The 13,466-nt window shown below is 42.7% G+C and overlaps 1 protein-coding gene across 1 annotated transcript; it reads left to right on the forward strand.

Moving 5' to 3' along the window:
• The first annotated feature begins 2,950 nt into the window (after positions 1-2,950).
• On the forward strand, positions 2,951-12,624 carry LOC139539320 (protein tyrosine phosphatase domain-containing protein 1). Its single transcript, XM_071342146.1, has 11 exons — positions 2,951-3,126; positions 3,263-3,343; positions 3,443-3,561; positions 3,699-3,836; positions 3,987-4,258; positions 8,415-8,717; positions 11,252-11,368; positions 11,625-11,726; positions 11,819-11,899; positions 12,016-12,126; positions 12,210-12,624. Exons 1-11 carry the CDS (start codon positions 2,951-2,953, stop codon positions 12,348-12,350), a joined length of 1,641 nt encoding a protein of 546 aa, XP_071198247.1. The 3' UTR covers positions 12,351-12,624.
• The last annotated feature ends 842 nt before the right edge of the window (positions 12,625-13,466 follow it).

Raw genomic sequence — 13,466 nt, forward strand, 5'->3', positions numbered from 1 at the left:
ATGAGCATAGTGTTGTGTACTGACTGTGAACCATGACAGTGAAGCCTGTAGAGCTCTTTATACCATGTCAGTGTGAAAAGTAGGGAATTAGCTAGGGAAACTGACAGATCAATAATGTTAAATTGCTATACTGACTAATAAAAACTCACATTGCGCTATAAAAAAAACCATCTGAATATCGGTCTTCAAATCGTTTGACTGCTGGTTTCATCGTTTGATTCAGGTCTAGTGTGATGGAGGCAAAACTAATAGCTAAAGTCAGTGAGCTAGCTAGCTAACGTTAGCCATCTTTTGGCTAGCTCTAATTGTACAACAGCTGACGAAAACTATCCAAGTGAATTTACTTCCATTGAAATGGGACAAAAAAGCTACAAAACATTTCATACACACAACAGCTGTTAGAAACAGCTACGTGACAGATAGCTAGAGACTAGAGCTGAACTGGCTGTGGTAGCTACTAGCTCACTAGTTCATTCTCTTCAGACAGAACTTCAGTCAAGAGGGGATGAAACATTACTGTAGCTAACGTTACATGTCAGTTACACAACTAGCTCAGCGCTGGAATTAAATACTTTTTTCTGTTAAGTCAAAAAGCAGTTACATTGCCAGCTACACAAGTCAAATAAAGATTAGCCAGTTTCTGCGCAACACACACAGAGACAGCAGCTGCAGACAGCAACACTGTGCCTTTTCAGAAGCTTTGCATTCACGCAGACTGTCTGCACACTCTGTGGTGTCCCAACGGTCCTAAATTCAGCTGGCTGAAACTGCCAAACAGCCTACCTGACCGCTCTGAGGCATCCACATGGTCCTTAAGGACACCGTCCCCAGTAAAAGTTGCGCCCCTGGATTTCAGGCTGTTTTGAAAACCCTTTTCACAACAGATACATACTGACCTCTCATGGACACTGCCTCATGCTGCATGTGGTCTCAATAAAATGTTTCCACTCATCTTTATGTATGTCTCTATTGGGATAGAATTGACCTATGCAATTGTCTTGTATTTAGGAACAGAATAGTAATGCAATTTTAATTGAAAGATGCAGTAAATAATTTTTATTGTGCTAATGTCAAGTCAACAATAGTGAAATAATATCTTCTTTAGCTTTCCGATTGTGCACATACTGTATATTGCAATATCACAATCACAGCAACACTTAAAGACATAATCAAAACGTGTCCAGATGGCTGAGAAGGATAAGGTTCATGTAGGCAAGGCGTGGAAAGGAGTACAGTATAGGTCTTATATAACAGAGATTACTATGATTTGTGAATGTCTGTTCTAATGTTATTATGACAGCTAATAAGGCTTAGAGGTCCTGGGCCGGCACACAGCAGTGTGTGTGTGTGTGTGTGTGTGTGTGAAATGGAGCTCGCCTCTCTCTGAGATGTCACCACAAAGGTAAGACACGATACAGAGAAGGGTATTGTTTTAAATTAATGTACATAAAATGAATCAGAAAGAGATTATTATTATCAGTCAATTAATTATTATTATCAGTCAATTAATTAATGGCACTTTAATGCAAGTAAAGTTGTATGGTGTTGTGCCGAAAAAAAATATATTGTTATTATCATCCAATTAGATTTATTAAATAATTGCACCTTACTTTAACCCTATTCTCAACCAGCTGGTAGAGCATGTTTGACAATTACTTATTTTTTGGGGACAAAAACATCTTCACTTGAACTTGATTGGTCAACTACCCCAGTCCTCCTGCATCAATTTCCATAATTTGTATCCTTTTTGGTTGCTGCAGTTCAGTGTTTTGGCACTCTAACTTTGCCCACTAAGATGGCTGTAAGAAAACTCTAAATCAGTCACCAAAGGTATGGGATAAACGGCAGGATTTAATTTGTTGAGAGATTTATATTGCAATATTCCTGTTAGTAGAGACCTTGAAGAGTATGAATATGAAAATAAATAGTTCAAATGTAAAAAGGCTAAAACGCAATACTTTAAAAATAAATGTGCTCAACCAGGCGACTGATATGTCAGTAGAAACGTATGGTGGATTAAGAATAGGGTGCATTTATTTTGGTGAAAAATATGATTGATTTGGCAACATAAATAGGTTAAACCACATTGTATGACCCATTGGGTCAATTAATCAATATTCAGACTTAAAGGGGCACTCCACTAAAAAACTATATTTTTGATTAAAAAAAACAGTCCACCTGTTGATGCAGTCGCAAAATATTTTGAATGTCAGCAGTCAAGTTTTCAAGATATTGGATTTTCAAGAATCATAGTGTAAAAATAAATAAAAAATATCGGAAGTTCTTATTTGTTTTTAGTAATAGGAATTTAAGGTTAAATATGTTTTAAACAAGATACAGTTAAAGGGTTTTAAGCAATCAACTGTCTTGGTACGATGCCGGTCAATCTAGTCACTAGAATGTTTATAATACTGTGATAGAGAGACATATCTGCAACATTTATTGACTATATTTTCTTTACTTTTCCAATTGTACCAGCTACTGGACTCTTCATTTACCACACAGTCCCGTAGGTGAAGTTCACCAGTTCTGTAACCCTACAGAACTCTGTCAGTAACTTTAGACCTAGCCACCTGCATACTGTATGTACAGTAGGATACTTCCAAATTAACCAACTTATTGTTCTTGAGGGCATATTGACTTTACATCTCTGCATGAGGCTGAGCTAAGTCTGTGAACTACTCCTGGTACTTGCACTGCACCTGTTTCTCCCCTCCCACTGGACCAAGAGGCTATCTTGTCCCTCTAGAAGTCAACAAATGACTTCAGGTGTCTGCATAAGGCCAGCCACCACAGTACACTACACACTATAACCCTGCACTTCATCATATAATATTGTCCACTGGACCAAGGAGCTAGCTTGTCCTCCATAGGGTTCAACAATTGACTTCAGTTCTAAGGTTTAAACTGACTCTGTGAACAACCCCCACTACGGAACATACTATCCACTATGCCCACGGTGCCGGTGCCTCGTCCAGCCTACTCCCAGGCCAGAGAGAATCTGGTGAAGGCCATCCCACCCAAGATCATTTGCCTACTGGCCTGCGGAGGATGGGACTGCCGCTATGAAGGACCAGCCTGCTGGAGGCCCAGCCAACAAGCTGTACAGGGACTCTTCTCACACTGGTGAGGAGGGGGGAGAGAGAGGGAGGGAGGGAAGGAGGGAAAGAGATACAGAAGAGAAAGAGGTGGGGAGGGAGAGATCTGCATGGGAAGGGAGTGATGATTGGAAGTTCTATATTCACTTCTGTTCTGTTCGCAGGGTGACTGATGACATTGTGGCCATGGCACGACCCTCTTCTCACCTCATCAAGAAATACAACATCATAGAGCAGTTCCAACGGTAAATAGTCATGTATATGTGCATGCCTGCATGTCTGCCGAGGTGTGTTCGCGTGTCCACCCTCTTTCTCCTCTAACTGATCCTGTTCTCTCTGACCAGGCTGAACATCAAGTCCATCATCAACATGCAGTTGCCTGGGGAGCATGCTCACTGTGGCCCTCCACTGGAGCCAGACACTGGATTCACTTACTCCCCACAAACCTTTATGGAGAATAATAGTAAGACTATACTGTATTTATACCTAGAGTATATCTACAACACACACTTTACTTTAGGATTGTCTCTGTGGCCTTTCGTAAATTAAATATGTGTTCTTGTCTTTCCTTCTGTGTGTGTGTGTGTGCTTGTGGTGCAGTCTTCTTCTTCAACTTTGGCATGCCGGACTTCGGTGTGTCGTCTCTCGTGGGGATGATGGATGGAGTAAAGGTGTTAGCCTTCGCTGTGAAAGAAGGGAAGGTGGCGGTGCACTGTCACGCAGGCTTGGGGAGGACAGGTGTGTGTATATTTTTGGAGAATACGGTTCTCAGTACATCAATTGTCTTTATTGTTCACTTAATTTAGAATATACATTGACTGAAATCAGAAACATATTGTCCATAAACGATCCTGCAAAAATGGGCACACCTCCTGTCATTGTTGACAGGTGTCCTGATAGCCTGCTACCTGGTCTACACTCTGCGTGTCAGCCCCAGTGAGGCGGTCCACTACGTGCGTATCAAACGTCCCTGTTCCATCCAGACCAGGGACCAGATCAGCCTGGTGTTTGACTTTGCTCGTCTTCTGGGCCCTCAGCTGGCCCAGTACCCTGACTTCAGCCTGCACCACGGGGCCCAGTTCACCCTGCTGCAGTACCTGCACCGTCAGGCCCTCCTCCTCCATGGCCAGGAGGCCCGCACCCTCAGGCACACTCCCAAGGTGTCTGTTTTGTATAATTATTTTGGCAACACTATCTGTCTTTTAGGTAATAAGTAATGTAGGGTAGAGTGGGGTAAGTTGTCGAATAGGGGAGAGTGGGGTAAGTAGTCAAGTAGGGGAGAGTGGGTTAAGTTGAGCCAAACCTTGCTTTTGGGAAACCATATACAAAATGAATCATTTTACAAAATTGAGCAAGAAGTCCTTATTTCATGGAGTCTGTGAAGGAAGAAACCACATGGAAAAAGTGGAAAGCAAGTTGGGTAAAAAAAAGGATTTTCATCAAGTCAAATGAATTCATTGTGTTAGAGCAGTGGTTCCCAAACGTTTTATCGTCCTGTACCCCTTCAAACATTCAACCTCCAGCTGCATACCCCCTCTAGCACCAGGGTCAGCACACTCTCAAATGTTGTTTTTTACCATCATTGTAAGCCCGTCACACACACATTATACGATACATTTATTAAACATAAGAATGAGTGTGAGTTTTTGTCACAACCCGGCTCGTGGGAAGTGACAAAGAGCACAAATAATATAATAATAATCAATAATTTTGCTCTTTATTTAGCCATCTTAAAACCTTATTTGTTCATCAAAAATTGTGAATAACTCACCACAGATTAATGAGAAGGGTGTACTTGAAAGGATGCACATAACTCTGCAATGTTGGGTTGTATTGGAGAGAGTCTCAGTCTTAAATAATCTTCCACACAGTCTGTGCCTGTATTTAGTTTTCATGCTAGTGAGGGCTGAGAATCCACTCTCACATAGGTAAGTGGTTGCTAAGGGCATCAGTGTCTTAACAGCACGATTTGCCAAGGCAGGATACTCTGAGCTCAGCCCTATCCAGATTAAATTCTGATTAAATTCTATTCTCACAGAACCGCTTGTTGCAATTTCGATGAGGCTCTCTTGTTCAGATATCGGTAAGTGGACTGGAGGCAGGGCATGAAAGGGATAATGAATCCAGTTGTTTGTGTCGTCCATTTCGAGAAAGTACCTGTGTAATTGCTCACCCAGCTCACTCAGGTGCTTCGCTATATCACATTTGACATTGTCCATAAACTTGAGTTAATTTGCACACAAAAAATCATACAATGATGGAAAGACCCGTCTGTTGTCCTTGTTAATGCAGACAGAGAAGAGCTCCAACTTCTTAATCATAGCCTCAATTTTGTCCCGCACATTGAATATAGTTGCGGAGAGTCCCTGTAATCCTAGATTCAGATAATTCAGGAGAGAAAAAAACATCACCCAGATAAGCCAGTCGTGTGAGAAACTTATGCAAGCTTTCAGACAAGTGAAAATTATGGTCAGTAAAGAAAACTTTGTTTCTCAATTTAAAAAAACATGTCAATACTTTTCCCCTTGATAACCAGCGCACTTCTGTATGTTGTAGAAGCGTTACATGGTCGCTGCCCATATCATTGCAAAATGCAGAAAATACACGAAAGTTGCTTTAAAACTTCTTACGGCTGAGATCCCGTTAACGGGATCGATATGACAACAGCCAGTGAAAGTGCAGGGCGCCAAATTCAAAACAACAGAAATCTCATAATTAAAATTCCTCAGACATACAAGTATTTTACACCATTTTAAAGATACACTTCTTGTTAATCCCACCACAGTGTCTGATTTCAAATAGACTTTTCGGCGAAAGCACCACAAACGATTATGTTAGGTCAGCACCTATTCACAGAAAAACACAGCCATTTTTCCAGCCAAAGAGAGGAGTCACAAAAATCAGAAATAGAGATAGAATTAATCACTAACCTTTGATGATCTTCATCAGATGACACTCATAGAACTTCATGTTACACAATACATGTATGTTTTGTTCGGTAGAGTTCATATTTATATAAAAAAATCTCAGTTTACATTGGCGCGTTATGTTCAGTAATGTTTTGCCTCCAAAACATCCGGTGATTTTGTAGAGAGCCACATCAATTTACAGAAATACTCATAATAAACATTGATAAAAGATACAAGTATTAAACACGGAACTTTAGATAAACTTCTCCTTAATGCAACCGCTGTGCCAGATTTCAAAAAACACTTTACGGAAAAAGCACATATATAATCGGAGTACAGTGCCTAGAGCTCAAATAAGCCATAAAGTCAACAGAAGTCAGAAATAGTATTATAAATATTCACTTACCTTTGATGATCTTCATCAGAATACACTCCCAGGAATCCCAGTTCCACAATAAATGTTTGTTTTGTTCGATATAGTCCATCATTTATGTCCAAATATCTTCATTTTGTTTGCGCGTTCAGTCCAGTAATCCACATTCATCACGCGCAGTTCAGACGAAAAGTCAAACATTTCCATTACAGTTCGTAGAAACATGTCAAACGATGTATAGAATCAATCTTCAGGATGTTTTTAACATAAATCTTCAATAATGTTTCAACCGGAGAATTCCTTTGTCTTCAGAAATGCGATGGAAAGCAGGTCGCTCTCACGTGACCGCGCATGTTCAGCTCGTGCCAGACACCTGACTCAAAGAGCTCTCCTTCCCTCATTCTTCACAGTAGAAGCATCAAACAATGTTTTAAAGACTATTGACATCAAGTGGAAGCCTTAGGAAGTGCAAAATGACCAATATCCCACTGTATATTGGATATGCAAACCTACAAACCTCAGATTTCCCACTTCCTGGTTGGATTTTTTCTCAGGTTTTTGCCTGCCATATGAGTTCTGTTATACTCACAGACATCATTCAAACAGTTTTAGAAACTTCAGAGTGTCTTCTATCCAAATCTATATCTCAGCCTCTGAGCCTGAGTAGCAGGCAGTTTACTCTGGGCACCTTTTCATCCAAGCTACTCAATACTGCCATCCAGCCATAAGAAGTTATCAAAGTTAACCATTTTCACTGTAGTGTCCAAAACATCTTTCAAGATGTCAGGCATTCCCTTGGCAGCAAGAGGCTCTCGGTGGATGCTGCAGTGTACCCAAGTGGAGTCGGGAGCAACTGCTTGCATGTGCGTTACCACTCCACTATGTCTCCCTGTCATGGTTTTGCTCTATCAGTTCAGATACCAATACATCTTGACCACCAAAGTCCATTTGATGTCACAAAGCGGTCCAGTACTTTAAAAATATCCTCTCCTGTTGTCCTGGTTTCCAGTGGTTTGCAGAAGAGGATGTCTTCCTTAATTGACCCCCCATAAATATAACGGACATGATGCTTGTATCTAAACCAAAGTATATCATTTTAAGATTGTTCTGTACAACTTTATCATCCAAAGTAAGTCTGCTGCTCTTGTGTTTTAAAATTGCATGTTTCAATTCTCTCTTCCACAGCAGGTGTTTTGATATCAAATATCCCTGCACTCACATTTAAAGTGGAACATGGTTGATTCTCTGCTTTGACATCACCTTTCTCTCCATGATTCTTACAGACACTTTCAATGCCCTTCTCATCCACATGCATTTCCTTTCTTTTTCACTTTCGATGGTCACTGTCATTAGGCACTGGCTGATGGTGGGTGGGACATTACTGTTAGGAGCACTCCCACAGTCATCCAAACTAGTGAGGTTTGACATGTGGGGACCTGCTCCACTCCTAGGGTCTGGGTTCCATGTAGAGTTAGATATGAGGTCCTAAACCTAGCATGAAAGTTTATCATTGTAGCTGTGTGGGTTTAATATAGTCAAAATGCCTGCCTTGGGGTAAGATGAGCCAATGGCAAATGTAAGTGTTTTCTTCCCAGGCATAATGCAAGGCATTATAGCTGGGATATGAGTTAACAACAGGGCTGGGCCTAAAGTAGTGTTTGTTGGGTGTTACTCCTGTGTTAAAAGATGCTTAAAATTATTAAAAGACAAAAAGCGTTTGTGATTGTGTTGAATATAAAGATATTGTTAATATCTCATTCAGTACAGAAATTTGTAAGCGGCTTAATTTACCCTGTCCCGCAGCTCAACTTTTTTGGGGGGACAAGCTATATTTTCAAAACCTGTAATGTTTACATGAATTCGGATTTTTTTCCCCCAGGGATACACAACATCCTGAAATATTAGTAGACATCATTGTTAGAAAGAATACTAGAAAGAATGCTCTCTCTCTCCATCTTCCACTCTCTCCAGTATCCCATGGGATCCTGTATCTGTTTCTAAAAGCTATCTGTTTTCATGATGATCATCATCTAGGTGGTGTACCTGCTGTGTGGCCGTCTTACTGCCCTGGCCTTGGGCCTGCCTGCCCCTCCGGAGGTGCATGCTGAGCTGGAGAGAAGGGCCGAACTGCGGGCCCTTGGCAGGGCTGTGAGGGAGACCCTGGTGGCCAAGCAGTACCTGCCCCTGCACCGTGAGGTCCATAGGGGGTCCTGGGGAGGGTCAGGGTCTGTGTCCTCCTGGGACGAACCAGAGGGGTTTCTGGAGAGAAAGAGACAGGTACTGCTGGATAAACGCAGCTACAGTGACTCAGACCTCAGCAAGATCACTGTAAAACAGGTAAGGGTTAACATCAGGGTTAGACTGGGCATACACGTCTTCTAAAATCTGAACAACTTGGACGTGTTCACATTTTCCGATTTCCTTGTCCCAAATCTCTCATTCCGTCCATCCTCGACCCCTGGACGTGGGTGCTGACATTACAGGATGATTTCCTAGTTCACAGTGCCCCACGTTTCTCGGTTGTCGTAGGAAAAAAATACAGACATGCAAACAGCAAGCTACTTTATTAATGTGCACATTATTTTGTGAAGAAACATAAAAAAAAGAGATGGATGTGCAGAATATAGACCCGCAAATGGTTGGGCAGCTGTGGGCACTTTCTATTCTACAGAGGGAATTGGAAGTAATATAAACCATTTAATATTGAGAAGGCAGCTGTGTTCTCTCCACAGCTCCACAAACCTGTCCATCATCTCAGTCACATCAAATCAAATCAAATTGTATTTGTCACACATGCCGAACACAACAGGTATACAAGCCCTTAACCAACAATGCTGTTTTGAGAAAAATAAGTGTTAAGTAAAAAATAGATAAGTAAAAAAAATACAATTATAATAATAATAAATAAAGAGCAGCAGTAAAATAACAATAGCGAGGCGATATACAGGGGGTACAGGTACAGAGTCAATGTGCGGGGGCATCGGTTAGTCGAGGTAATTGAGGTAATATGTACAAATAGGTAGAGTTAAAGTGACTATGCATAGATAATAAACAGAGAGTAGCAGCAGAATAAAAGAGGGGGGGGGGGGGGTGGACAATGCAAATAGTCTGGGTAGCCATTCGATTAGCTGTTCAGGAGTCTTATGGCTTGGGGGTAGAAGCTGTTAAGAAGCCTTTTGGACCTAGACTAGGCGCTCCGGTACCGCTTGCCATGAGGTAGAAGAAAGCACAGTCTATGACTAGGATGATTGGAGTCTTCAGCTATTTTTAGGGCCTTCCTCTGATACCGCCTGTTATAGAGGTCCAGGATGGCAGGAAGCTGACCCCAGTGTGTACTGGGCCGTACGCACTACCCTCTGTAGTGCCTTGCGGTCAGAGGCTGAGCAGTTGCCATACCAGGCAGTGATGCAACCAGTCAGGATGCTCTCCATGGTGCCGCTGTATAACTTTTTTAGGATCTGAGGACCCATGCCAAATCTTTTCAGTCTCCTGTGGGGGAATAGGCTTTGTCTGTGCCCTCTTCACGACTGTCTTGGTGTGTTTGGACCATGATAGTTTGTTGGTGATGTGGACACCAAGGAACTTGAAGCTCTCAACCTGCTCCACTACAGCCCCATTAATTAGAATGGGGGCATGCTCGGTCCTCCTTTTCCTGTAGTCCACAATCATCTCCTTTGTCTTGATCACATTGAAGGAGAGGTTGTTATCCTGGCACCACATGGCCAGGTCTCCTCCCTATAGGCTGTCTCATCGTTGTCAGGCCCACCACTGTTGTGTCATCGGCAAACTTAATGATGGTGTTAGAATCGTGCCTGGCTATGCAGTCATGAGTGAACAGGGGCGATATGTTGAGGCGGTATGCAAATTAAAGTGGGTCTAGGGTTTCTGGGATAATGGTGTTGATGTGAGCCATGACCAGCCTTTCAAAGCACTTCATGGCTACAGACGTGAGTGCTATGGCCCGGTAGTCATATAGGCAGGTTACATTAGTGTTCTTGGGCACGCAGAATATGGTGGTCTGCTTGAAACATGTTGGTACTACAGACTCAGTCAGGGACAGGTTGAAAATGTCAGTGAAGACACTTGCCAGTTGGTCAGCGCATGTTTGAAGTACACATTCTGGTAATCCGTCTGGCCCTGTGGCCTTGTGAATGTTGACCTGTTTAAAGGTCTTATTCACATCAGCTATGGAGAGCGTGATCACACAGTCGTCCGGAACAGCTGATGCTCTCATGCATGGTTCAGTGTTGCAGTAATTTAGCTTGTCTGGTAGGCTCGTGTCACCCACTCAAACTATGTGAGTCCTGACGTACTGATCATAGCCCAAGTTCAAAGGATTTCAATACAATTTGTTTCGGCAAAAGCGAATTCATGGCGAAATTGAGTAGTGTATCCCCGGCATTACTGGTTACAGGTGGTACATCCTTGAACATTAGTTTAGAAAAATCTGCATTGGTACTGGCAACATTCAGAGCCTTGAAATTAACCACATTGCTTTATTTTCTTCCAGGATCTTGAGTTGGGCTCATACTGTACTGTACTAGATAGGAGTAAGAGAGACTGGCCTGGGTTAGAGCAGATTAGACCTGACTTGAGACCTATGAGTCCAGTCCTACCCACCCCTACAGCTGGCCTCTGTTCCAGTCCTGAGGACTCACAAAGACTCAACCTCCCAGCAGGCAGTGGGGCAACCAACAGTAACTGTTCTTCGAAGAGTTTAAAGTGCACTGCCAAGAGGGCGCCAGCGTTTCACAAATTCAACTCTTACATTGAGGTGAGTATCAGACTGTGTTACTGGGGGCATACTAGTAAAAGTGTCTCTTTTTAATATAAAGCACATTTCTTAATACACTATTTCCTGTGCTTTGAAGGTACGTAAAAACCAGCGTAAGTCCGGACAGGCCTCAGTGGCTCGGGCAGTTGCCAAGGAGATGGCAGATTTAAACCCCCCTGGAGAGTCTATTCTACAGAGGACAGCACTGCTACAGGTAATAAACTGTTACAGCAGGTTATCACAAGCTGAGGTGTAGTGTAGACTGTCTGGAAGTTACTAAGCTACTAAAGCCATTGAAGCTTATTCTGCGGATCTCAAGATTTGGGCCCTCCTGAATTGACTTAAATGAAATGGAATTTACCATAACTATGATTACAACATATTGGAATGGGATACCTTAATCTGTCATGGGCTGCCTACCAGTAACCGGAATCCTGACTGCACTCTGTTCTTTCTGTGTTGACTGACAGGAGGAGCTGAACAGCAGTGAGTGTGCCTGGGCTCTACTGGTCACAGAGTCTGATCCGCACGTACTCAGCTGTCTATTGTGGACCTGGCTGGAGAAACTCAAGGTCAGAGGGCTCAGATAAAGATCTCTCTCCCTTTATACTCTCACTCTCTTACACTCTCCTGCTTTTTATACTCTCTTTTTATCTCTCTCCAGGAGCCTGTTCTGAGTGCAGATGACATAGAGAGGTTGACCTCAGTATCTCAACACGTGAACCATCTCAGTGTGTTAACGAAGGTGAGAGACCCAGTCAGACCATTGATACACATTTAACCATGTCATGGCTTACTTCGGGGTCTTCAACCTCCTCAGCAACTATTGTGTATGTGTGTGTGTGCATGTTGTCCCAGCAGCCCCAGCGCCACACCATGTCCTGTTTGCTGGGTTGTGTGGGTCAGGTGACCAGTCTGTGTCCTCAGAGAGAGGAGGCTGTGCTACGACGCCTGATACAAGCACTCACCAGGGTGAGTCTGTGGGTGTGTGCGTGAGTGTGTGTGGCAGTCATAGTTCAAATTGATGTCTAACTATTGTTCTCTGTTTTCAATAGCACCCTCAGGAGGAGATGGAGAGCTATAAAGTCCTGATGAGAATCCTCAAGTCCAGCATCAGACAAACACTCCATAACCATAACTCCCTCACACAGACCTCAGACTACACAAACACCTGCTCAAGAAGAGGAAACAATTGATTGATTGGTTGATGGGTTAATTGGTTGTACAAACTTAACTTCATAACCCTTTCTATGAAGGGTCAAATATTTGTTCAATTTCTAGTGTTTTCTTTTCTATGACTAGGTGCAGTAAGCTCCTTACTGTTTTAGTGGTGCTTGGATGGGTGTAGATTCTATGAAGCATGGCCATGATCCTGATATTGGAATATATTCTCTCTGCACATTACACAATACAAATATTTGTACCATTGACCTCATCCCGGCGTGTATTATTGTTAAAATCTTACATACACACTGAACAAAAATATAAATGCAACATGTAAAGTGTTGGTCCCATATTTCATGAGCTGAAATAAAAGATCCCAGAAATGTTCCATATGCTTGTTTTTCTCAAATTTTGTGAACAAATTTGTTTACATTCCTGTTAGTGAGCATTTCTCATTTGCCAAGATAATCCATCCACATGACAGGTGGCATATCAAGAAGCTGATTAAACATCATAATCATTACACAGGTGCACCTTGTGCTGGGGACAACAAAAGGCCACCCTAAAATGTGCAGTTTTGTTACACAACACAATGCCACAGATGTCTAAGGGTTTTGAGGGAGCGTGCAATTGGCATGCTGACTGCAAGAATGTCCACCAGAGCTGTTTCCAGAGAGATGAATGTTCATTTCTCTACAATAAGCCACCTCCAACGTCGTTTTAGAGAATTTGGCAGTACGTCCAACCAGACCTCACAACTGCAGACCATGTGTAACCACGCCAGCCCAGGACTTCCACATCCGGCCTCTTCATCTGCAGGATCGTCTGAGACCAGCCACCCAGACAGCTGATAAAACTGTGGGTTTGTACAACTGAAGAATTTCTGCACAAACTGTCAGAAATGGTCTCAGGGAAGCTCATCTGCATGCTCGTTGTCCAGGGTCTTGACCTGACTGCAGTTTGGCATCATAATTGACTTCAGTGGGCAAATGCTCAGCTTCAATGGCCACTGGCACGCTAGAGAAGTGTGCTCTTCACGGAAGAATTTGTATGGCGTCGTTTGGGCGAGCGGTTTGCTGATGTCAACATTGTGAACAGAGTGCTCCATTGTGGCGTAGGGGTTATGGTATGGGCATGCATAAGCTACG

The sequence above is a fragment of the Salvelinus alpinus genome, chromosome 15, assembly GCF_045679555.1.
Source record: "Salvelinus alpinus chromosome 15, SLU_Salpinus.1, whole genome shotgun sequence".
NCBI lineage: Eukaryota > Metazoa > Chordata > Actinopteri > Salmoniformes > Salmonidae > Salvelinus > Salvelinus alpinus.

Bases quoted from the DNA above. Each gene is read 5' to 3' on its own strand.
- LOC139539320 (XM_071342146.1), top strand. From the start codon at position 2,951: ATGCCCACGGTGCCGGTGCCTCGTCCAGCCTACTCCCAGGCCAGAGAG. The intron at 3,344-3,442 runs GTAAATAGTCAT...CTCTCTGACCAG, and splicing joins ATCATAGAGCAGTTCCAACG to GCTGAACATCAAGTCCATCA. The intron at 12,127-12,209 runs GTGAGTCTGTGG...TGTTTTCAATAG, and splicing joins TGATACAAGCACTCACCAGG to CACCCTCAGGAGGAGATGGA.